General features: G+C 43.0%; 1 protein-coding gene across 1 annotated transcript; it reads left to right on the top strand.

Moving 5' to 3' along the window:
* Positions 1–4,436: 4,436 nt before the first annotated feature.
* On the top strand, positions 4,437–5,411 carry LOC132395209 (armadillo repeat-containing protein 10-like). Its single transcript, XM_059971498.1, has one exon. It carries the CDS (start codon positions 4,437–4,439, stop codon positions 5,409–5,411), a length of 975 nt encoding a protein of 324 aa, XP_059827481.1.
* Positions 5,412–23,007: the final 17,596 nt, after the last annotated feature.

Here is a 23,007-nt window from a genome sequence, read left to right as displayed (position 1 = left end):
GACCAGGATATAGTCCTCTTGGAGGGATCAGAATCACAGTACGTCTTGAAATTTGATGCTTTGTAACAGCAGAACAGTGCGATACATTAAAAAATTGTAAATTACAATAAGAAATATATATTTAAAATAATTATCATGCTGTTAAAATTCACTTACTCCTGTCTGCATCAGGCCTAAGTTTGCTGTCTGTAAGGGGTAAATACCCTAGAGCCATCGATGGAGACCTTTACAGTATAGCCTCTGAAGGAGGAGTCCATTGCTTTTATTTTAAATTTTATTTATTCTTTTGCCCAGGACGTTGACCACCGTTTATTGGCTTTCTTGAGAAGGCAGTGGTGAGTGACTGTTCAGAAAGGTATTTCTGCTGAGGATATGCAATGCTTTCCCCAGAATGCAGTGCCAGTAATGATGCTGGAACACTATCTCAGCTCTTGGATTTCTACATTTAGACCGCAAACACAGCCACTGGAGGTTACAATCCAATTCACTTAATAGCAACTGAGTGTGGTTAGCCTCAGTTTTATTCTTAACACAAGGTCAGGCCAAGAGTGTACAATAAATAAACCATGTTGGCAAACAAATCTATACAACGTTCATTAATGCAGGTGTTGCTTTAACTCAGACATTTTTCCTGAAGGCAATAATGAAAAATTCATGCTTCTTTGTTCAATTGGCCAACTCGTCACTTAAACTGCAATTCCCCTCGCTCCATCGCACCGCGCAATGATCTTCCTAGCAATTGCTTCTTCTGTTTTCATTTTAGTCTAAAATGAACAATTCAGGACTTAGTTTTTTTTGAGAATAAGTTAGTTGTTTGTTTATCTATTGAGATACTGTGTGGAGTAGGACCTTCATGCCCCACTGCCCAGAAATCCTTTATTTAACCCGAGCCGAACAACGGGACAATTTACAATGCCTATTAACCTACCAATCAGTACTTCTTTGGACTGTGGGAGGAAACCAGAGCACTTGGAGGAAACCCACAGGGAGAACGTACAATCCCCTTTACAGGCAGTAGCGAGAATTGAACCTGGGTCAGCTATACTGTAATGCATTGTGCGAAGCACTATGCTACCATGCCAACCCACTATATTGATCAATTACAAAAGTATTCAGGATGTTCCTTATCTATTTTACTCTGTGATCCTTTTAACAAAATATAATTCTGCAGTGTGTAGTCGACAATTCTCTCTGATTCAGGATGTCCTCAATGGTAGAAATGTACCACAGTGGCCACCAAGTATATGTTCATGGTCTTCTGCTGCTGTTGCCGTCCTCTTCAAGATCTGACATGTTGTTCATTCAGAGATGCTCTCTGCACACCACTGTTGTAACATGTGGTTATTTGAGTTACTGTCGCCTTCCTGTCAGCTTGAACCAGTCTGGCCGTTCTCCTCTGACCTCTCTCATCAACAAGGACTGCTACTCACTGAATGTTGTTTGTTCCCCGCACCATTCTCTGTAAACTCTGGAGATGGTTGTGCGTGAAAATCGCAGGAGATCAGCAGTTTTTGAGGCACTCATACGACTAACAATCATTCCACAGTCAAAGTCACTTAGATCACATTTCTTCTCCATTCTGCTGTTTGGTCTGAGCAACAACTGAACCTCCTGACCATGCCTGCGTGCTCTTATGCATTCAGTTGCTGCCACATGATTGGCTGACCAGATATTTGCATTAATGAGCATGTGGATAGGTGTGCCTAATAAAGTAGTTACTGAGTACATATTCTGCTACAAAAGGGGTTCCCAGCCTGCTGGTCTTTGCTTAATGGTAAAGCTCTATGGCATTAAAAAGATTGGTAATGCCTGTGCTACAATCTTTCAGGCTTAAAACATGAAATGACTATCCAGCCTATCTCGTCACAGACCTCTCTGGTCACGGGCCCAGAAGCATAAGAATGTAACCCATGACTCTTTTACGTTAAGAATCAGTGGCATATTGTAAATATTCTCTATTTTTCAATGTTAACTGGGAGGCAAGAACCTAATGATGCACTATATGGAACAAGGTTGTAACGACCTGTCACATCGTGTTTAAACAGTAAATGGAGCACATCCTAATAATTTATTGATCAAGGGATTCTACAGATTCTGGAAATATAGAACCACACACGCACACGCACACACACACGCACACGCACACACGCACACAATGCTGGAACCCAGGTCAGACAGCATCTATGGAGAGGAATAATCACTAATGCTTCAGTCTGAGACCCTTCATAGAGTCCTGACGAATGCTGCCTGACCTGTTGGTTTCCTCCAGCATTTTGTGTGTGGTACTAACTTACTGCTGTTAAAGGAGACGCTATCAGGAGAGCTGACTGGGCAGCTTAGAGGAGGTTCCAAAATCCAGACGGTGTGCCAAGAGGAAATGTTTTCTACAGCATGTGGTGGATTCCTCAGTGATCTCATTACTGGAGATGTCATTACGACCTTGGCTGGTGGCTCAGGCCTGGGGCATAGAGAAGAATGTAAAGATATGTCAATATGTGAAGAGCTGGTTTCCACAGAAACACTTCACTTTGGCAATCAGCTCCAGGAACTTCAAGGATATTGAGCACATATAATGGGTTGCGGGACCATCACTGAATGAATCCCTGATTAGGTCTTGCTGTCCCCTGTGGTGTGTGGGGATGTGAAGTTCATGTGCACATTGACTGAGTGCAGATTTTCACAATGGTAGCAACGTTCTTGCCTTGTCCCGCACGAGATTCCTGTCCCTCTGCTTCAGCTCCCAGGATCTCCCTCCTGCTTGTCCACTCCACTGTTAAGAACGTAGTCTTTTTCATTAAATCCGGGGCACTACTTTGCTCTTTTTAAAGAGATTAAAGATTCCCTTCATTTGTTACATTGAAACATCCTAACCCACAGTGAGGGGTGTCACTTGTGTCAGCAACAGTCCGGGGAGGTGCTGGGCTAGCTTGCGAGCATCACTATGCTCCAGATGTCAGTATAGCTCGCCCACAATTTGCTAACCCGTCCGCCTCTGGAAACAAGAGTGCCCGGAGGAAACCCACAGAGAACGTGGAAACTCCCTACAGACAGCGACGAGAATTGAACCCTCTTCGTCAGCACTGCAAAGTGTTATGAAGGACGCTATACTACCATATACTATATACTATACTCTGCATCTTCCCTCTCCTCCGCTGTTTGGCAGCTCTCATTGCGGGCTGACGCCTGTCTCCGATCAGTACACAGCAAGGTACTGGAAACTGGGATACAGGGGAGAGCAATCCCGCAGGGGCGGCGCTAAGGCTTCCGTGTGTAAACCATCCTATCACTGCCTGAAACATCCTTTTGGGACCACAAACAGGCATTGGAACAAAATGTAACAATGGTTTACAAAGTTAGAACAATCGACTCTGCCGGCTTACGTTCTCAAAGGATGGAATCAAATTGCTCACAGGGTTATTATTCACAAAACCATCCAAAGAACTTATAAACTCAGCCAGCTCCATCATGGGCATTAGCCTATCCACTGTCACGGATAACTTTAGTAGGCGATGCCCCAAGAAGGCGGCATTGGTCATTAAAGACCCTTGCTATTGGCGGGTTGGAGGGGTGGAGATAGGTTTCTACCAAAGGAGGTGTAGGGTGCTCCTTCCTTCTGCTGGACTACAGGTCACCCTTGGGCAAAGAGCAGCACCTGCTTAGCCCCCACACCCCCGCCCCCCGACGATCAGGGTCATGAGAAGCCACGGGAGCAGGCGGTGGATGGTCGTATGAGCAGCCGCTGCATTTCACAAGTCCTGGTTATGTGACCACTGATGCCAGGCAGACAATCTCTGAAGAGTATTGGTAATGGCTGGGGTCACCCGTCTTGTAAAGTCGCTGCCTGGAAGTCAATGGCAAACCACTTCTGTAGAAAAATTTGCCAAGGACAATCATGGTCACGGGACTATGACTGTATGTCATATGACATGGCACATAGTGGGAATGATGACCATCCTGGACTTCCCCTGGGGAAGAAGGTACCGGAGCCTGGAGACACACACTCGGCATTTTAGGAACAGCTTCTTCCCCTCCGTCATCAGATTTTTGAATGGGCCTAAGCCCATGAACACTATCTTAACTTTTTACATTAATCATTTATTTTTTATATTCATTTCTTATTGTAACTTATAGTAATATTTTTAAAAATCAGAATCAGGATTTTCTAAAATCACCAGCATATGTTTTTGTGTACTGCTGCCGCCGATAACAGATTTGCAGAGAGTGAGAGAAACCTGATTTGGATTCACTGCTGGAACCACTGTATCCACCATTGTGATGTCAGGGATCATTATGATGCAGTGAACATTGACCTTTGAAAGGCCCAAGAGCAGGTGGAGCAAAAGGATTTGAACTGGAACACTATGTTTGGCGTGGTACATAGTTTAGATACCAAAGTCACTCAACCTGTCACCTGGGGCAAGTGATAGCAATTCCGAATGGGGGCATCCTTCAGTGAAGTAGGTAGGAAGAGGCTGATAGGGATTTTAACTGGTGCAGGGGCTGCATACTTACTCTACAGAGCCATTTGCTCAGGGTTTGCCACCCCGGAGGAGGACGGTGAAGACTTGCTGATTGATAGACGTGGCAATAGTCTCCTGGACAGTATCGGAGTTCTGGGCGATCACTCCATCTGCTCAAGCTCTGTCAAGATGAACTTCCAGGATCTGAAGACTGTTCTGACGATTCTCCATGAAAGTAAGGATCCTATTGTTCGAGGTACCATCCTCACCGGTATTTGTCGCATTCCCGGCTTTTTTAGCAACCAGGAGCTCTTCCGCTCCGAGGGCGGCATTGACATCATCGCGGAATCGCTGGACGATCCGCTCAGCTACATCAAGACCAGCGCCGTGATCGCTCTGAACTCGCTCAGCAACGATCCGGTGAACCGTGAGCTGCTGGCGAAGTACATCCCACAGGTGGTGATGCTGACCATTTCAACGTTCCAAGAGTTCGAGCAGCTCCCCTGCCTGCGGTTCCTCACCAAGCTGTCTCAGAACCATCAGACCCATGACGCGCTGAGGCACGTCATCCCTGACTTCTTCCATCTGCTGCAGAGTGGCTCCTCCACTATCAAGTTCCAAGTGCTCCAAATCCTTATCAACCTCTCCACCAACTTGGAACTGACCTTTGACATGCTCAATGTCCAAGTTCCAGAATCCTTCCTTTTCCTCTTTAACTACTTCCAACGGCAGGACATTCTGAACGACCTCCTCTTGCTAATAGGCAACTTGAACGAGATCCAGAGGAGTCTCCCCTACAGATCAGGAAAGCATGAATATTGTGACAACTCCATCTTTGTGCTACTGTTTGGTCCCAGCTCACAGCTCTCTAGCAGGCTTATCTACTTAACGGCTTTTCCTGATGACAGGATCAAGATGCAGGCTGCTAGGATAGTCACAAACTTAGGCTGAGCCGAGGTGTGTGCCAGACCGCTGATTATTCTTTAAGAAGAGGAAGGAAAATAAAGGAGATAAAATTAAGGAATTTTTTTTTCTTTTGAAATTCAACTTGTTTTAAAGGTGGTGTAGTGGCAACTGGACAGGACTTCGAGGCAAGTGGCCCTGGATTTGCATCCGGCCAGCTCCTTGAATTTTTTCCATACTTGCTCGGTTGAGTGTTGAACTAACAACTCAGTCTCATAAAAAACAGACAAAAGCTAAAGAAACAGCAAGGTTGCCCCCAATGCACCACAACGCATGGAGAGGAACAATGAATTTTAGAGAGTGGTGCTCCAAGTTAAGCAGATTCCTAACTCTTGCCCATTTTGATATTCATTATCAGTTGTCTCCACGGCCCAGTTTGTTTGTGTGTTTATTATCTTATTTAATTCATTAGAGACTCAGTGTGGAACAGGTCCTATCAGCTCAACAAGCTGCACTGTCCAGCAACCCACCTATTTAACAATAGTATAATCACAGGAAAATTTTCCATTTGACCTACCAACAGGGTCGTCTTAGAGGCATGGTCCAGGTGACTATGGGAATCAATAGATTTATAAAAGATGTTGGTCGACAGTTTGTCTCCAAAGGTGGAGGCAGAGAGATCAAGAAAGGAGAGGGAAGTGTCAGAAATGGCCCAAGTGAGTTTAAAGGCAGGGAGGGAGTTAGAAGCAAATTTGATGAAATTGGCGATTTCAGCATGGGTGCATGAAGCAGCGCTGGTGCAGTTGTCATTGTATCGGAGAAAGAGTTGGGGAGTATAGCCGGGGAAGGCTGCTCTACATACCCAACAAAGAGTCAGACATTGCTTGGGCCCATGGCTACCCCTTGGGTTTGGAGAAAGCGGGAGGAGCCAAAGGAAAAATTGTTCAGGTGAGGACCAGTTCTGTCAGCTGGAGGAGGGCGGTGGCGTAGAGGGATTGGATGGTTCTTCTGTCAAGAGAGAAGTGTAGGGATTTCAGGCCTTCCCATTCAGGGACTGAACATGAAGCCTGTGATGTGCTAGAACAGTGTTTCCCAATCTTTTTTAGGCCAAGCCTCCCTAAATCACCTTCATACTTTCCAACACCCCTTTTAAGCACAATATACTTTACAGCACCATCACGGTATCAAAACCTGTCTACCACATGCTAACATGAGAAAAATGATTCTGATTTAAGTTTTTATTTGTCTTTAAACCTAGCTTACACAGTACCTGTGCGCTGTACAGCAGCTTCGATATTAATCTGATCCTTCGAACTTGATGGTTTTTAGCAAAAGTTGAAATGTCTAGTTCAAATTGTGACAGCAAGAACCTCAAGACCACGCGTAACAATATCCAAGTGGTTTCTGTTTTTGTGAGTGTGTGGTTCACTGCAATGAAGCCTCTTTCAACAAGGTAGGAGGATGGAAATGCAACGAAGAGCAGTTTGGCTCTTCTCCAAAGACCAGGAAACTTGGTATGACAGTATAGCTAACATCTTTGAAAAACATTTTTTCATCTTCATCATTCTGAATTTCGATAATTTCTTCTTGCAAGCTCTCTTTCTGTTCTTCCTCCTTGCAAAGAAATGGGTTAATTACCCAGTCCAGAATTTCCAGATCACTCAAATCCTTGAACCGATTCTGAAAATCCTTCTTCAGAAACTGCAGGTGTAAGCAGTACTCTTGCAAATCACCGTCTGTGAAAGAGAGTGGCATATTTTCCATGCAGGGTAACTGTGAAAACTTTCTTCTCTCAATAGTTTGGTTATATATTTCCAATTTTCTAATAAAAAGGACACTGCACTTTTTGCCTGGATTAAATTTAAATTCTTACCCTGCAGCTCATATTTAGAATGTTAATTTTGTCTTACAGATCGGCTAGGTATGCCACATCTCTACGTAGAAGTTCAATCTTGTTTTCCAACCCTTTGTTGACTTTGACCAAAGTGTCAAAAAGATCAAAGAAACATTTTAAGCAGCAGCTTTTTGACAGCCAATGCACTTCAGTGTGAAGAAACAAGCATTAAAACTCTTCATCATTATCCTGGCATAACTGGCAAAATTTTCTGCTATTTTAAATGGATGAGATATAACTTTGTTGATAGTGGACATTACGAGAGTCATGCTTTAAAGAAGTCGCTGTCTGAGGTTATTGGTTGCGAGAGGTTGGCAATGAATTACACAATGGATTGCAAACAGACTTGGTATTTCTTTTTTCATACGTGCCACTAAACTGGCATGGTGACCTGTCATATATGGTGTTCCATCTGTTGCAGAAGAAATTGTGTTCCTAATCAGAATACTTTTATCCTCAAACTACATTGAGCTTGTGTAGAATGATTATCCATTGATACTTTCTGCAAAAGAGAATCACTTAAAAACTTCTCCATTTTTGATAAACTGTACATATGCCTTTAGCAATGCCTCATTGTCTCACAGAGCTGACTCATCAGTTGTATCCCAAATTGTTTATTTGTACTTCTGTGCTTATGTCTTCACTCATTTCATCAATACAGTGAGCTACAAAGTTATTAGTCAGAGGAACAGATTTTAAAATTCTCATGTCCATTTGAGAACACTGGTGAGTACTTCTGATACAGCAGGCATTATTAATCTTTCACCAATTGTGTGGGATTTTCCACGCTTTGCTGTCATGTTGGAAATGTTCTAAGGAGCAATGAGACCACAAGCGAAGTCATTTTTAGCTTTCTTGGCAAATGACTCGAGTGTGCAATGGTTTTCAAATGCTTTTTTCATCCTCTGGGACTGAGTAATACCATAAGAAGCCTTTTTAGAGGTTCTTTTATGGAAGTGTCACTGCAATCTTGATAGTTTCATAGCTTCATCACACAGTACAGTTTTACAAAAACGGCACGTGAGGTGTTGCTGATCGGGCAGGAACAGAATAAAACTATACACCAGGATTGTAACATTGTATTGACACACTTTCTGTAGTTCTGTTTCTTAACAGGATTATAATTCAAGGTTTCACAGCTATCAGATTCAGAGACTGTGCCATATGTATTTATCCATCATTAACGGGGCTAAATTAAAATAAAAAGTTAACACAAACTGGGAACACCTATCGGATGTTGACAACAACAGTGAGTTGACACTGATGGAAGGATGATAGCGGCATGCAAGGGAATGGCAAGGTGAATACAAAGATGATCACAACAGTGAAAGTTATGTTGAAAGTTAGTCAGGATGGAGCTGCTGTTCGGCAAGCTACCTTTATACTATTCCAGTTAGCGCCAGTGATCAATCACGTAAAGTCTCATAATCTCCAAAGGTGGTTTCTGACCACACATATGAAGCCAAAGTCACCTTGAACACCTCAAGAGGAACTTGAAACAGTCTGACCATTCACCTCTGGCCTCTCATTAACAAGACATTTTTGCTCACAAATCTGCCACTCACCAGATGTTATTTGTTTTTCGCACCACTCTCTGTAAACTCTAGAGGCTCTGTTGTGTGTGAAAGTCCCAGGAGATCAGCAGTTTCTGAGATACTCAAACCACCCCATCTGGCACCAACAATCATTCCACAGTCAAAGTCACTTAGATCACATTTCTTCCCCATTCTGATGTTTGGCCTGAAAAACGGAATCTCTTAACCATGGCTGCATGCTTTTATTCACTGAGCTGCTGCCACATTATTGGCTGATTAGATATTTGCATTAATTGGCAAGTGTACAGGTGTACCTAATAATGTTACCACTGAGTATTAGTGAAAGCAAATCATTACCCTGGAGAAAGAGGACTCCTCAGGTCCCATCTGAAATACTGCTGTAGAATTTCATGCATCCATCAGTGAGAGCAGCTATGACCTTGGATCTTATCAGAAAATTACCACCTCCAAAGAGTGCAGGACTCTCTTGGTCAAACAACCACCGTGGGACAGAAGAAATCTAACCCATGGAATAATGCAAAATAAAAACATTTAAAACTCAGCACCATTGAATAGCTCAGAAAATGATTCAAAACTGACACTTCCTTTATATTGAAAATTTAAAAAAAAACTGTAGTTGTATTAAATCTTAATTAAAAATAGAAAATGGAATAAATACTCAGTGGACCAGGCAGCATCTGTGGAGAACAGACAGACAGACAGACATACTTTATTGATCCCGAGGGAAATTGGGTTTCGTTACAGCTGCACCAACCAAGAATAGTGTAGAAAGAAGCCAAATTAAAGTTTGTTTGTTAGAGCAAAGTCTCAGATCTGAACCGTCATCTATATTTATTAATATTTATATTTATTTTCTATTTATTTAGGGAACCAGCACGGAGCAGGCCCTTCTGGCCCAATGAGTTGCGCTGTCCTATAACTACCGATTGAACCCTAGCCTAACTACAGTACAATTTACAATCACCAATTAACCTACAGTTTTGAACTGTGGGAGCACCCAGAGGAAACATATGCAGTCACAGGGAGAATGTACAACGTCCTTACAGATGGCGTCAGAATTGAACTCCAAACTCTGATGCCTGCCCCCCCGTTGTTATAGTGTCGTGTTATTGGTGCACTACCATGGTTTCTCTTCCCACAAGATGGTCCCCGAGTGTTTCCAGCATTTTCTGTTTTTATACATATTGGATTCCTCTTTCTACCCTCTGAAAAAGGTAAAATGAACAACATCTGAAAAGACGGCAGGAAGCTATATGTCAAATTAAGACAAATGCACAGATGACCATTTTAATGCGTTTCATATAATTTCATGTATCCTTTTACATTAAGGTGTATAACAGGCTGAGCAACACTCCATTGTAATATGAACAGTGGCAATCCAGCTTGACATCTCACAGCAGGAGATGACTAGATAGATAGATAGATAGATACTTTATTCATCCCCAAAGGGAAATTCAACATTTTTCCAGTGTCCCATACACTTACTGTAGCAAAACTAATTACATACAGTATTTAACTCAGTGTAAATATGATATGCATCTAAAATCACCCTCCCAAAAAAGCATTAATAAATAGCTTTTAAAAAGTTCTTAAATAGTTTACTAAAGTGCATTGAGTGGTAACTTAAGCTCAGTCCTAACCCCGGCACTTAACATGTCTTGCCCCTGGTGGTTGAATTGTAGAGCCGAATGGCGTTGGGGAGTAATGATCTCTTCATCCTGTCTGAGGAGCATTGCATTGACAGCAACCTGCCGCTGAAGCTGCTCCTCTGTCTCTGGATGGTGATGTGCAGAGGATGTTCAGGGTTTTCCACGATTGACCGTAGCCTACTCAGCGCCCTCCACTCTGCCACCGATGTCATACTCTCCAGTTCTGTGCCCACAACAGAGCCCGTCTTCCTTACCAGCTTATTAAGACGTGAGGCGTCCCTCTTCTTAATGCTGCCTCCCCAGCACGCCACCACAAAGAAGAGGGCGCTCTCCACAACTGACCGATAGAACATCTTCAGCATCTCACTACAAACATTGAATGACGCCAGCCTTCTGAGGAAGACTATTTCAATTACTTTTCTTTTGTAATTTATTTTTTATTGAAATTCATCATCAAACAAATACTTCCATAAGATGTATTTCAGACATTGTAGATATATATCATATAGTCAAATATGCAAGAAATCTCCACATAATATTTATCTGAGGTATACACAAAGAAAAGAGAGGAAAGAAAGAACAAGCGAAAGGCGAAAACTATGTACAAGTAGCGAGTGATCTTTTTTTACAACATATTCATTGATTTGTGAGGATAAAATCAGGCCTATGAGGTGTTATGTAGTTAAACCATTTTTCCCAGTATGAATCAAATTGTTCCAGCTTATGGTTAACAGATGCTGTTATCTTCTCCATTTTGTAAATGTCCATTGTAATTTCCATCCATGTATTTAAAGTTGGGCTCCCCTGTGATAACCATTTCCTAGTAAGAGTCATTTTACCAGCCACCAGCAGTATATTCATGAATGCATTTCATATAATTTCATGCATTCTTTTACATTAGTGTGCATAACATAACATGCTGAGCATGTTTTAATCTTTTAATCTTCTCTTGTAACACACCATTGTAATATAAACAGTGGCAATGCAGCTGGACACCTCACAGCGGGAGATTTACACTTTTATGTCTTTTATGTTTTTTTCGTTGCGCTTCTGTTGTACGTTGGGCACCAGCTGCCATCTGAGTGTAGCCACTAGGTGGCAGCAATTAACCACCATTGACATTTACTGAAACTCATCAGTACAGATGCTCCTTACAAATTGCTGAAGAGTTGAATTGCCAAAAGAAAGATTGCATTCAATGACTGGTGTTCCTGCACACATACAATATTTGAGAGTTTTTTTTGTTCCTGTGAAATTGTCCTTTCTACGTCTCCGTCAATCTATGCAGTGCCTTTAACACTGTAAAACCACCACATTCGTTGAGGAGAAATTTACATCCTGAGAGTTTAACTGAAGATTCCATGGTGGTGTAGTGGCATCAGTACTGGACTTCAAGGCAGATGGTCCCGAGTTCAAACCCAGCTGGGTCCCAACCTGGGCAGCAGTGTCTGTGTGGAAGGAAGGCCTAGCAATCTACTTCCCTATCTCGCCATGAAAACCCTATGGGCCCTATGGTCCATGAGGTCACTAAGAGTCGGACTCGACTGAACAACAAACCATGTTTCTAAGAGAAGAACAGTGACTGGATTTTCTGGGGGACATAAAATCTAAAAACATTTTGGAAACACTCAGCAAGGTAGGCAGTTCCTGTGGAAAGAGAGGTACTGATTTAGCTGGTAGACCTTTGTCAGAAGGGCCTTTGACTTGAAAGCTCTGCTTAGCTTTGCTAATATAGTGCCTGAGTGTTTCCAAAGTGTTCAGTTTTCATTTTAATATCACCTTCTTCAGGGTAATTACAGGCCAGAAATATCCATGACCAGTAACAGGGCTGTTTCCAATCGGCATAGCAACCTGCAGGAGAGCCAAGGATGGATGATCCAATGTTCTGAGGGACGTCTTACAGACAAAACGAGAAGGACATAGAGAATGGAGCTTCAGGCCTTAGGGCTTTGGCAAGGGAAGCCACAGTGGCTTCCTAGACACAGTGATGCTCTACTCTACAGATCCTGTGAGAATGAAGAACATTCTGAAGCTCCACATATAACCTATAACAATTACAGCACGGAAACAGGCCATCTCAGCCCTTTAGTCCATGCCAAATGCTTACTTCTCACCTAGTCCCACTGGCCCGCACTCAGCCCATACACCCTCCATTCCTTTCCTGTCCATGTACCTATCCAATTTTACTTTAAATGACAATACCAAACCTGCCTCTACCACTTCTACTGGAAGCTCGTTCCACACAGCTACCACTCTCTGAGTAAAGAAATTCCCCCTCGTGTTGCCCTTAAACTTTTGTCCCCTAACGTAATGAATTGGCAGAACAATCACTAACTGTGTCCTCTAGAGGTGCTGTTCCTTTCCTATGCAGTCCATTTTGTACAAACATCACTTCCTGTTTATAAGTTTTTTTCACATCATTTCCTGAAATAGTTAATTTGGATTTTAACTTGGAGAACTGATAAAGGTTTGTACAGGATATTTAAACTAAATTTGACACACCAAAATGTCAGCAACCGCAGCACAGAGTTACCACAGAGATTACCACAAAACACAGAGACAGTGAAGGTTTGATCTCATATCTGTTCAAGCAGGGTTTAAAGTTCAAAGTAAGTTTATTATCAAACTACATATAGGTCACCATATACAATGCTGAGATTTTCTTGAGGGCAAACTCAGTAATTCTATAGAATAATAGCCATAACATTGATGCACCATCAATAACTCTTGGAAATGTGAGGCGAGATATAGGCTTTTATTGGTTGGAAGAAAGAACAAGCAGCAATTGACCACCACACAACATCCCGGAGACTGAGGCCAGGGCTGTGTCCCCAATTGCCTTTATACCGGGGTCTGTGGGAGGAGCCACAGGAGCAGTCAGCGGGGGGGGGGGGGGGGGGCGTGTCCAGACAGGGATATGTAGTTCACCACAAACATAATCAATGAAAGAGTGCCTAACGTGGGTATTCAACTAGAGTGCAGAAGACAACAAATTTTGTAAATACAAAAAGAAAGAAATGATTAATCAATCAGTAAGTAAATCAACAAGAATTAAATATGGAGAACATGAGATAAGGAGTCCTTGAAAGTGAGTCCACAGGTTGTGAGAACATGTTGATGATAGGGAAAGTGAAGTTGAGTGAAGTTATCCCCTTTGGTTCAAGAGCCTGATGGTTGAGGGGTGATAACTGTTCCTGAACCTGGTGGTGTGAGTCTTGAGGCTCCTTTACCACCTTCCTGATGGCAGCAGCCAGAAGAGAGCATGTCCTGGGTGGTGGGGGTCCCTGATGATGGAGGCTGTTTTCTTGCTACAGTGTTTCATGTAGATGTGCTCAACTGTGGGAAGGGCTTTACCCATGATGGACTGGGCCGTATCCATTACTTTTTGCTGGATTTTCCGTTCAAGGCCATTGGTGTTTCCATACCAGGTTGTGATGCAGCCAAGTCAATACTCTCTCCACCACACATCTATTGAAGTTTGTCAAAGTTTTCAATGTCTTGCCAAATATCTGCAAACTCCTAAGGAAGTGGAGGTGCTACTGTGTGTAATTATACTGACATGCTGGGCCTAGGACAGATCCTCCGACATAATAACATGGAGGAATTTAAAGTTGCTAACTCTCTTCACCTCTGATCCTGTGATGACAATTGGCTCATGGACCTCTGGTTTTCTTCTCCTGAAGTCAATCATCAGTCCCTTGGTTTGCTGACACTGAGTAAGCAGCCACTTCGTCAGTTTCAGTCTCCTTCCTATATGCTGAATCGTCACCATCTTTGATTCGGCCTATGACAATCAGCAAACTTGAAGATGGTAATGGAGCTGTGCTTAGCCGCACAGTCATCAGTGTAAAGTGAGTCGAGCAGGGGGCTATGCTCCCAGCCTTGTGGTGTACGTGCACCAATGGAGATTGTGGAAGAGACGTTGTTGCCAATCTGAACCGACTGAGGTCTGCAAGTGAGGAACTCTAGGACCCAATTGCACAAGGAGGTATTGAGGTCAAGGTTTTGGACCTTAATTATTAGTTTTGAGGGGATGTTGGTACTAAATACTAAGCTGTAGTTGATAAAGAGCATCTTGATGTATGTATCTTTGCTGTCCAGAAGTCCTTGGGTTGAGTGAAGAGCCTATGAGATGGCATCTGCAGTGTACCTGCTGTTCCGGAAGACAAATTAGAGTGGATCTTGGTCACTTCTCAGAGCAGGAATTGATATATTTAATCTCCAGCCTCTCAAAACACTTCATCACTGGGGATGTAAGTGCTGCTGGATGATAATCGTTGAAGCCAGTTACCACTTTCTTCTTGGGCACCGGTATAATTGAAGCCTGCTTGAAACACGTGGACACCGCGCACACTGCTGAAGCGAGAGGTTAAGGGCCTCAGTGAACTTCCCTGCCCGTTCATCAGCACAGGTCTTCAGTACTCGGCCAGGTACCTCGCCTGGGTCGGATGCTTTTCGTGGGTTCACCCTTCCGAAGACCGCTCGCAGGTTGGCCAAAGATATCAAAACCTTGGGATCATCCGCCAATGAGGGAGTTTGTGATAGTTCCTCTGATCAAGAAGCAAGCTGGATCCGGGAGGGAAAAGAACACATTCGCAATTGCAGAAATGCAAACTCCTGAAGTTACAATCGATATGCTAAAAATGGTTATAAAAAAATAACCGCAACTGGAAAAGTACTGGCTGTGATGATTTTCATAATTAGCGGAATAAAAGATTTAGTTGCCTTCAACTGTACCTGTTACTACATATTAACAGGCTTTGGAGGTGGTGCAGAGGAGGTTCACTAGGTTGATTCCAGAGAAGATGGGGTAGACCATGAAGAGAGATTGAGTTGCTTGGGACTGTACTCTCTGGAATTCAGAAGAATGAGAGTTGTTATAGAAATATATAAAATTATGAAAGGGATAGATAAGACACAGGCAGGAAAGTTGTTTCCTCTGGTAGGAAAGACTATAAGTAGGGGACGTAGCCTCAAGATTTGGGGCTGTAGATTCAGGATAGAGCTAAGGAGGAAATACTTTTCCCTGATAGTGGTGAATCTGTGGAATTCTCTGCCCAATGAATCAATGGAGGCTACCTCAGTAAATATATTTAAGACGAGGTTGGATAGATTTTTGCACAGTAGGGGAATTAAGGGTTATGGAGAGTAGGTAGGTAGGTGGAGATGAGTCAATGGTCAGATCAGCTTTGATCTTATTGAATGGCGGAGCAGGATTGATGGGCCAGATGGCCGACTCCTGCTCCTATTTCTTAAGTTCTTATGCTCTTCAGAATCCTGAAAAAGTGCCCAAATTTTTGATGGAAGGTAAAACATATCTTTTACCGAAAGGAGAAATCAGAAATGACTCATCAAAATATCATCATTTTGCTTGTTTACAAACTAGAGATAAAATTGTAACAATGTGCATCTCGAAACTTATTACCACTCCCTTAAATAACCCCAAAATACTTCCAGAAGATCAGAAAGGACGCTGTAAGGGTATGAAAGGATGTGAAGACAATTGATAATAGATTATGTAATTCTAAATCAAGCCTGGCAGAATAGTGGAAACCTTTCATGTGGTTATATTATCTACCAAACTGCATATGATTCTGTCCCACACTCATAGTTAATAGAAGTTCTTGAACTATTGATATAAACTACACCCAACTCTTGTGTAATTCCTACAGCATCTGATGAAGCATTGACAAACTATAACCACCCTATCTATTAACAACCAAAAACAATCAACCACCGTTATCAAAATAAACCGAGGCATTTTCCAGGGTGCATCACTAAGCCAACTATGGTTCTGTCTAGCTTTAAACTCACTCTCTAATTTACTGAATCCGATGAAAATTGGGTACCAAATCTGAAACAACTGAACGGGTTATACCTGGACACTCCTTCCGTACCTGACCAATTTGAAATTATGTGCTTCTTCAACAGTAAAGCTAAAGCAATTCAAATAGTAAAACAATTTTCGAAAGTAAACATGAACTTTGGACTAGATAAGTGCAGATTATTAAATATACACAAAGGTGCAATAGAGCTAGTAGAATATAAACCAGGGCAGCAGGATACATTACAACCAATAACTGAATATGTAATGTATCTGGGTTATCAACAAACAAGGAAAATAGATCATAGTGTGATAAAGGGAAAACTGTTGATAGAATTCTTCAAGGCTTAAGAAAATCTGCCAAACACAGCTCAATAGTAAAAAGTTAACAGGAGACCTGGAAACTTTAGAGAAACTCCTGCAAAGGAGATCTATCAGGATGCTGCATGGATTAAAAAACAAGTTTTATGAGGATCCTTGGAGTGAGCTAAGGCTTTTCTCTTTGGAGTGAAAGAGGACAAGAGGTGGCTTGAAAGAGTTGTACAGATGATAAAACGCATAGATTGAATGGACAGCCGGAGACATTTTCCTAGGGCAGAATAATTTAAAGCCGATTGGAGGAAGGTATCGGAGGGATGTCAGAGGTAGATTTTATTTTACACGCGCTGCCAGGTGTGGTCACAGATGCAGACAGATTAGGAACATTGAATAGAATCCTGGAGCGGCTCACAGATGAAGGAAAAACGGTGGGCTGTACGGGAGGAGAGCGTCCGCAGAACCAGCACTGTGCTGCATTGTCTGTATTATATGTGATCTAGCTATAACCCTCAGACACATTGGCTAACAAATCCCATCAGTGCCAATTCCGAGATAATCAACATGACCTTGTGCTTTATACTTCTGGTGTAGAAACACCAAGGTCTTGTTGAAATAGCAGGTTTCAGTGACAGTAGATAAACATAGAGCCGTTTATGAGATAGCACAGACCCCGCTGTTCTCTCATAACACTTCTGTAAATATTGTCCTTTCGCTTAGCACGGCTGTTGCAACTGATAAGAGGGGGACTTCGATCATTTCCAGAGACACCAAAGCGGAGCTGAACGTTTTCATCGCCCGGCACTGATACAGCTGCTGGATGTGATTTTTTTTTTGCGTGCTTAAGTTATTTATCAGCAAAGTCTTGTGAGCATCAGAGCGAGGATGAGGCCTGCTCAAGGATGAAACGCTGTCAATATCACATCTCGAGTGAAGTAACTCACTGATCTGAATCTTAGACCACACGTGGCACAGATTCCATTCACTGCGAACACTCTAATCCATCCAGGGTCGACATCACAGGAATGCTCTTTTGTGTTTGTGTGACAAATTCATGAACAGAACGCTTTACAGAAACCCTCAGATCTTGTGTACACTTCCTTCCCATGTACCTTGGTCCTTGGTGACCTCAGCTTTTATTCTGTTAATATTTACCAGCTCCTGTTTACTTTCCTTACCTGAATGTTTTGGCGAGTAGTGGAGCTGCAAGGTTCCCAAAAACATTAATTTATTTACTTAGAGATACTGTGTGGAATAGGCTCTTCCAGCCCTTTGAGCTGCTCCACCCAACAACCCCAATTTAACTTCAATCTACATAGAAAACCTACAGTGCAATACAGGCACATCGGCCCATATGCTGAACATGTACTTACTTTAGAAATTAACTTGGGTTACCCATAGCCCCCTATTTTTCTAAACTCCATGTACCTGTCCAAGAGTCTCTTAAAAGACCCTATCGTATCCACCTCCACCACCATAGCCGGCAACCCCTTCCATGCACTTACCACTCTCTGCATAAAAAACCTACCCCTGACATCTCCTCTGTACCTATTTCCAAGCACCTAAACCAGTGCCCTCTCATGCTAGCCATTTCAGCCCTGGGAAAAAGCCTCTGACCATCCACACGGTCAATGTCTCTCATCATCCTATACACCTAATCTAATCACGGGACAATTTACAATGACCAATTAGCCCGCATGGTATGTCTTTGGACTGTGGGAGGAAACTGAAGCACTCAGAAAAAACTCACATTATCCATGGGACGGACATATAAAAACTCCTTACAGGGGATTCTGGGGTTGAACTCCGAACTCTGATGTCCCCAGCTGTAATAACGTTGCGCTAACCACTATGTTACCATGGTGCCCACTTCTACCTATACTTAGCTCTTTGAGCTCAGTAAGATGAGAAAATTACCAGTCTTTACATATTTGCAGAAACCACCCCCCAACACTTTCCAAATTCCATGTGTTTTAGAGTCATAGAACACTAGAGCACAGAAAGAGGATATTTGGCCCATCTAGTTCATGTCAAACTATTATTAGAGTCATAGAAAAGTACAGCACAGAATCAGACCCTTTAGCCCATCTAGTCTGTGCTGAACCATTTAAAGAGCTAATTCCTATCGACCACATTGGGACCATCGCCCTCCATACTCCTACCATCCATGTACCAATTTAAAATTCTCTTTGACATTGAAATTGAGCTTGCATGCACCACTTGTGCTAGCAGCTTGTTCCATACTCTCACAATCCTCTGAGTGAGGAAGTTTCCCCTCATGTTCCCCCTTAAACTTCTCACCTTTCACCCTTAACCCATGACCTCTGGGCCCAACCTCAGAGGGAAAAGCCTGCTTGCATTTTCACTATCTATACCCCTCATAATTTTGTATGCCTCTATCAGATCTCCCCTCAATCTCCTACATTCCAAGGAATAAAGTCTCAACCTATCCAATCTTTCCATATAAATCAGCGCCGCCAGACCCAGCACCATCCTTGTAAATTTTCTCTATCAACACACACAAAATGCTGGTGGAATGCAGCAGGCCAGGCAGCATCTAGTGGGAGAAGCGCCGTTGATGTTTTGGGCCGAGACCCTTCGTCAGGAAATCTTCTCTATACTCTTAACCTTATTTACATCTTTCTTGAAGACAGCTGTCCAAAACTGCACACAATACTTCAAATTAGGCCTCGCCAATGTCTTATACAACTTCGACATAACATCCCATTGCCTGTAACATATACTTATGAAGGCCAATGTGCCAAAAGCTTTCTTTACAACCCTGTCAACTGGTGATGCCATTTTCTATGAATTATGGACCTGTATTCCCAGATCCCTTTGTTCTACTGCGCTTCTCAGTGCCCTACTATTCCCTGTGTAAGACCTACCCTGGTTGTTCCTACCAAACTGCAGCACCTCACACTTGACTGCATTAAATTCAGCTATTTTTCAGCCCATTTTTCCTGCTGGCCCAGATCCCACTGCAAGTTACTATAGTCTTCCTCGCTGTCCACTACACCCCCAATCTTGGGGTCATCCTCAAATTTGCTGGTCCAATTAACCTCATTATCATCCAGATCATTGATATAGATGACAAATAAAAATGAACAGAGCACTGGTCCCTGTGGCTCTCCACTAGTCACAGACCTTCCATCAGAAAGGCAACCATCTACTATCACTCTCGGGTTTCTCCCACAAAGCCAGTGTCTAGTCCAATTTACTAGAATGCTGAACAGCTGAACCTTCTTGACCAACCTCGCACTCTAGATCTTCTCAAACTCCTTGCTGAAGTCCATGCAGTTATCTTGGCTTTAGCAACTATCCTGGTAACTTCCTCATAAAATTCTATAAGATTTTTTAGACATGACCTGCCATGCAAAAAGCCAATTTGACTATTCTTAAGTAGTCCATGTCTATCCAAATACTCATAGATCTGGTCTCTTAGAATACCATCCAATACTGTAACTTTCCCACTACTGATATCAGGCTCACTGACCAATAATTTCCCAGTTTATTTTTAGAGCTTTTTTTAAACAGCGGAACAGCCTTGGCCATTTTGCAGGTCGATGGGGCTATTCTGCCTAATCCCTTCGACATGCCCTGGACCACAGCCCTCCATACCCCTCCCATCCATGTACCTCTCCAGATTTCTCGTAAGTGTCGAAATCAAACCCTCACCCATCACTTCTGCTGAGGGCTCATTCCACACTCTCACCACCCCCTGAATAAAAATGTTCCCTTTAATTATTTCACCTTTCATCCTTAAACCATGACCTTTAGTTCTAGTCCCACCCAAACTCAGTGGGAAAAGCCTGTTTGCTTTCACCCTATTAATACTCCTCCTAATTCTGTAGAAGTCGCAGACCTTATCAGCAGGAGAAATGTTTCAAGGAAATCAAACAATCTTCTGGAGGATCTCAGCAGGTGGAGAATCATGTGTAGGGACAGGAACTGTTGACAGAAAGCCCACACCAGGACTGAGAGTGGAGAGGGAAGATAACTGGTAGAAAGAGAGGGTGATTTGTGCACTGAGGAGGGGTGACGGCAGACCATCTTACTGTCCACAAAGAGATGAGCAACTGTCAATTGTTCCTGTGAAGTGTGTCGAGGTATTTCTCTAATAAAGGAGCTACTTTCGTGAAGGCTGCTCTTGCACCGCTGCTCAAATGGTGTCAGTGTGACAATCCAGTTCAAAATGGGGGCTGAACATTACAATGAAAAAGCACGGTAGTCTGGTGGAATTCACAAAGTTAGCACCAGCATTCCTGTTGCCTTATCCAATTCATCTAACAGTACACGTAGAATGCGAAGAGAATTCAGTACACTCACGCTGTAACGCTTTGTTAGCACATTTTTCTTACCAGTGTATCTATGGCATAAACTGGCTTGATGTTTGGTGTCATCTCTCTTATCCCTGTATTCTTCCCGGCAGCTTCCGGAAAAATGCACAACGCAATAGATCAACAAGATCCTTTCCCCCAAGGGGAAATCCTGCCTGAAAAAAATTCAGGAATTCTTTGAGGAAATAACAAGAAGGATAGACAAAGAGAAGTCAGTGGAAGTTGTTTACATGGATTTTCAGAAGGGTTTTAACAAGGTGCTGTACATGAAACTGCCAAACTAGATAAAAGACCATGGTATTAAACTAAAGATACCAGCAATGACAAAAGATTGGCTGACTGGCAGATGGCAAAGATTGGGAATTTATAAAGGGGGGGGGGTGCCTTTTCTGGTTTGCTGCCACTGACTAGTTGGTGTTGGTCTACTGCTTTTCACATTATACGTCAATGATTTGGGTGACGGAGTTGATGGCTTTGTGGCCAAGTTTGCAGACATACAAAGGGAGGTGAGGAGGCAGGTATGCTGCACTGGAGGACTTGGACAGATCGGGAGAATGGGCAAAGAAGTGGCAGGTGGGATACTGTGTCCGGAAGTGTGTGGACATGTACTTTGGCGGGGGGAATAAAGGCATCTATAATTTCCGAAATGGGATTCAAGTTCAGAAATTGGAAGTACGACAGGAGTCCTAGTGCAGGAGGTTTACAAGGACGTTCCTGTGGTTAATGTGTGAGGAGTGTTTGTCTTGATCTGTACTTGCTGGAGTGTGAGGGGGCCATTGAAAGGCCTGGATCGAGTGGCTGTGCAGATGATGTTTCATATAGTGGGAGAGGCTGGGTCTAGAGGGAAAGCCTCAGAATAGAGAGACATCCATTTAGAACAGAGATAAGGAAGAATTCCTTTAGCCTGCAGATGTAGAATATGTGGAATTGATTGTCATAAATCACTGTGGATGTCAAATCATTAGGTATATTTAAAGTGGAGGTTGATAAGTACTTAATTCGTCAGGGTGTCAAAGGTTATGGGAAGAATGGGCTGAGGGGGAAATTAAGTCAGCCATGATTGAATGGCGGAGCAGTCTTGATGGGCCGAATGGCCGAATTCTGCTCGGCTGTCGTTTAATGGAGGACCAGGTGCAGCCTTCCCCTCTGGATCTGATGAGGAAGCTTTCCATTTCCCACCCATTGCAAAGCTTATTCCAGGCAATCAACATCAGAATCAGGTTCAATATCACTGGCATATGTTGTGAAATTTGTTGTCTTTGTGCCAGCAGTACACAGCAATACATAAAAAAACTGAATTACAGTAAGTATATATAAATGTATATATTCGTCTTATTTGGTTGGAATTGACCATGGATATTGCGTCCCAGCTGTCTAGGTTTGCAAGCCTGGGTTGTACAATATGGCAGATCAGGCAGCATCAGTGAGGAGAGAAAAACTGAGTTAATAAGTAAAGTAAATTTATTGTTTTTGGTTTAAGGTGGCACTACTGAAGACGTGCAACAGGTTACTGGTGGTTTGAATTCGATTAAAAACGTTACCAATAACTCTCTTTTTGAAGTAAGTTGTGGTAAACCATCGGTACAAGCAATGAAGGGGTGAGCGGGGGCAAAGGGAATTTGAGAGATGTGCCCTGCTGGTGCTCTGCAAAGTCGTTGCACTTGGAGTTGGAGTCGTGCTGGTTGGAGTGGATGACTTGGAGGGGAGAAGATAGGACGGAGGAGTTCTGATGCCCACCAAATAACCTGGATGCAAGGGTGGACTGTTCTGATTTGGAGAGGTCGAGAACTGCTTCTTCAGCAGTGAAACCTAGGCCCAGAATGACTCATGGCGGGCGGGGGCCTTGGTCCCAGTGTGACGTTTGGGCAATATAGACGCCGGTCCAGATAGTGTGGGGGATCCTCCCTCTGTGACTCTGAGGCTGTGAGTCTGCCTCCCGCTGCTGTGCTTCGTATCTGTGAATTTCCCTGCTAATATGACAAATTGAATATGGAGGCTTTGGGCCTACTCGGGCTGCTCCAGGGATTTAGATCTGAGGCACCATCAATAACTCTCTGAGACATGAG

Source organism: Hypanus sabinus, chromosome 6 (genome assembly GCF_030144855.1).
Source record: "Hypanus sabinus isolate sHypSab1 chromosome 6, sHypSab1.hap1, whole genome shotgun sequence".
NCBI classification, from domain to species: Eukaryota; Metazoa; Chordata; class Chondrichthyes; order Myliobatiformes; family Dasyatidae; genus Hypanus; species Hypanus sabinus.
Note: the sequence above shows the minus strand (reverse complement) of the source record. Positions and strands in the feature narration are given on the sequence as shown.

Coding starts and splice junctions, on each gene's coding strand:
- LOC132395209 (XM_059971498.1), top strand. CDS start 4,437: ATGGGGGCATCCTTCAGTGAAGTAGGTAGGAAGAGGCTGATAGGGATT.